General features: G+C 34.8%; 1 protein-coding gene across 1 annotated transcript in view; it reads right to left on the bottom strand.

Annotated features, from left to right (window-relative positions):
• Positions 1-2562: 2562 nt before the first annotated feature.
• The window catches only part of LOC308655548 (putative selection and upkeep of intraepithelial T-cells protein 1 homolog), a gene marked incomplete at both ends in the record, with an annotated part of 16763 nt that continues 15609 nt past the window's right edge, over positions 2563-3716 (bottom strand). The window contains one exon of the mRNA XM_081305619.1: positions 2563-2634. Within this exon, the coding sequence (XP_081161745.1) occupies positions 2563-2634 (72 nt within the window). The remainder of the gene's footprint in view (positions 2635-3716) is intronic.

Below are 3716 nucleotides of genomic sequence, written 5' to 3' on the forward strand. Positions count from 1 at the left end.
TTGATAATAGTCATTGTAACTAGAATGAGACTACATCTTACTGTGGTTTTAATTTGCATTTCCCTTATAGCTGGTATTGAGCATTCTTTTACATAATTATTGATCATATGTATTTCTCCTTTAGAGATGTGTGTGTTCAGATCATTTGCCCATTTTTTTTAGTTGGATTATATTTTGCTATTAAGTTTTTGAGTTCCTTTTATATTCTGGATATTAATTCTCTAACAGATAAATAACTGGCAAGGATTTTCTCCCATTCTGTACGTTATCTCTTCACTTTGTTGATTGCTTCATTTGCCATATAGAAGCATTACAGTTTGGTATAATCCTGTTTGTCAATCTTTTATTTTGTTTCCTGTGCTTTGGGGTCCAATCCAGAAAATCATTGCCTGTCCCAACATCTTAAGATATTTTCATCATGTTTTCTTCCAATATTTTTGTAGTCTCAGGTCTGCCACGCGACCAGAGCTGGCTTCATGAAAGAAGGTTCGATTCATGAGTAATTGCTAGGGAGTTTTAAATTAAAGAGACAAGACTCTAATTATCTTTAATACCAGCTCGGGGACGGCTTCTCCTAGCTCCCGCCTCCAGCCACCTAATGCTGCAGCGAGGTTTACAGAAGAGACTAGCAAAAGAGGGAGTGGGCTTTTATTGGGGAACAAAAACTTCTGGAGAAAATCCCATCCAATGAAGGTTAAGAGGGGCAGCATCCCAAGGTCAGGGGCAACGATTGGGTCTTTGAGGCAGTGGCCAGACACGCCTCTGCACAGACAAGCCCTCAGACCTGGAGAAGGGTGGGGAAAGCTCTGACACAGCTGTGTCTAAGCGCCTCTCACCCAGGCAGGGAGGTAACTCAAATCACGTGTAAGGATGGCCTCCCACACTCAGGTCATACATTTAGGTATTGGATCCATTTTGAATTTATTTTTGCACAGGGTGAGCAATAGGGGTGAGGTTTCAATATTCTGAATAATGTATATTTAGTATTAGTATTCCTAGCATCATTTATTGAAGATGCTATCCTTTCTCCAATGTGTTTTTGACAACTTTTTTGATAATTAGTTGACTACAGATGCACAGATTTCTGGATAGAAGACTTAGTGGGGTAAAAGAAACCCACTCTGTTCCATTGATCTATGTGTCTGTTTTTATCCTGATATCAGGTTGTGTGTTTTGGTTACTAGGACTCGGTAATATGTCTTAAAATCATGTTTTGTGAGGTCTTCAGCTTTGTTCCTTTTGCTCAAGATTGCTTTGGCTATGTGAGTTTTTTTTTTTTTTTTGTGCTTCCATATGAATTTTAAAATTACTTCTCTATTTCTGTAAAGGTTGTCATTGATATTTTAATGGGGATTGCATTTAATCTATAAATCGCTTTCAGTAGTACACACATTTGGACCATATTAATTCTTCTAATCCATAAGCTTTTAAAAATACCAAGAACTCAGGAGAGAGGCAAGACTACTTAAAACAAGCCATTCTTAGCAAAAGTATTAATCTTTAGAACCATGAGGTGTCTGGTTGATTTTTCTCTTGTAAGCTTGAGGTACAAACTATCTTAAAAGTCTAATTCAAAACTTACCTTCTCCAGAAATCCTTATCCAGTGTTAGTTTCACATCAAGTTTTTCTTCTGTAATGTCCTGGATTAATTTCTAATAGGTCCTTATCTTAAACTCTCATGTAGGCATTTACAAATTGCCTTGGATTGATTTTGCACTGAGTTAGACAAGTGTAGTATGTTTAAAAGTGTTGCTTTCCCCTCTACTTTATACTAGATTAGATAAGCAGTCATAATGGAATACAAAAAAAAATTGAAACCTCAAGAAGATAGCACTACATACAAACCAAATATTAAAAATTTCAAACACTGACACCTTGTGCTAACATGTAGTGGTCTTCTTTATCTATAGTATTTATGCTTTCTGTATAATACTAATGTAAATACTGATGTATTCTATGAGTCTCCAGGAATTTGTTTTCCATCTCTTTTCATTAAAATTGTTTTATTCTTAAGTTGTACGCCTATGGCCTGAAAAACAAATATCTTCTATTTTATAATTTCATTCAACTTGAGTCTCAGACTGAAAACCAGAGGTTTCATTTTATTTATATTTCTGATTATGATATGTTTTGACTATTTCAGGGCAATATTTAGATTTTATGAAACATTTGTTTATTAGCTTATCACTTTTCCTACAATTAGATATTATCACAGCTTGAATTCTTATGAAGTAATTATATTTGACATAAATAATATCAAAATTTTGCAAATAAGACATTCATGTAATACGTTTTAGAAATCTTTGAGTCTCCAGGAATTTTTTTATTTTTCTCCCACACTTTGGTGATTACTTGTCTTTGCTAAAAAATATAGGTTCTTGGTACAAAATGCTTCTTCCTCAAAGTTTTATATCATGTCTTTTACAGTCATCCAGCCTCTTTTGTTTCAGATGAAAAGACTCATTTCCTAATTAGAAAAAAATCTGTAAAAAAAAAAAGAAATAGGTGTTATTGCATCCATATTGATTCAAACCCAATTAAATTTACATTATGGGAGGGAGTTACATCAGAGTTCCGTGATGCTGGAGCTCACTGGCATCCATAGAACATCTGACAAAGATGAAAAGCAAAATCTACAGAACACAGAGGAAGGAAAAAAACTTTGTATGTTTTATACAGTTAAATTCTGTAGCAAAACCAGTATCACCAATCTTTTTTTTATAAATCATCTACATCACTCAAGGAATTTTGAGAGCATGGAGATGCATACAGTCGAGAGAGGTATCATGCAAGTTGCTAATTTGAGAGCTGCTATTATAAAATTTAAGTTAGAAAAGGGAGTAGAGTCCCTTCAAGACAGATAGGATTTTTGTTTTTTATTAACTTGTATTAATTACACATACTAATTAACTCAATGAGGATATTTGGAATGTCAAGAAAGAAGTTAGAGGTACTAGTTTGGAAGTAGAATGTGAACTCCGATATCACAGCTGTGCTTCATTCCTTTGGCAATTGCAGTTCAGGTAAAGAAAACCAGAACCTCCTCAATTGCTAGATTTAAAAACAAACCAGAGATAAGACATATGCTCCAGAATGGAGCCCTTTCAGAAAGGGACACCCGTTTCCACAGGCTTAGAGCACTGGTGGGGATTTTGGACACTTCCAAGTTGAGATGAATTTAGAATGTACCTTATTTTCTTTGAGGAAGAAAGAAAAACCCTTGAACCATGGCAAGAAAAGGGAATAAACCAAGCCTGTATTAACACAAGCCCTGCTTTTGTTTGCATTTTAGACTGTAATTTCTGCTCTTTTATTTGCATGAAATTCTTACATAAAAAATTGCTAAAGATCTGGATGGTATGGCATCCCTCCCAGTACACATGCCTTCCACGTGAATTATCATCCCTGGAAAGAAGCAGAGCTTGAATTATAAATCTCTTTGAGGCAAACACTGTTTTATCCTTTTGCTTTCTGATTTCTGAGCCTATTTGGACTAGACTTTTTAGTAAACTCAACAGGCTAAGACTTCAATGGGCTTATAGATCTATGTTATTTGATGCCATCTTAAATTATGGTCTAAGACCTAACTCAGATTTAAGTAGTAGTGCACCTAATCTCTACTTAACTGACCTTTAACTTTGTTTTGAGGAAAGTTCCCAATATTAAGGAGCGATGATTTTTCCTAACATTGTTTGTGTTCATTATTTGCCTGGAA

This window comes from Spermophilus citellus (assembly GCF_964194105.1).
Source record: "Spermophilus citellus genome assembly, chromosome: 9".
NCBI classification, from domain to species: Eukaryota; Metazoa; Chordata; class Mammalia; order Rodentia; family Sciuridae; genus Spermophilus; species Spermophilus citellus.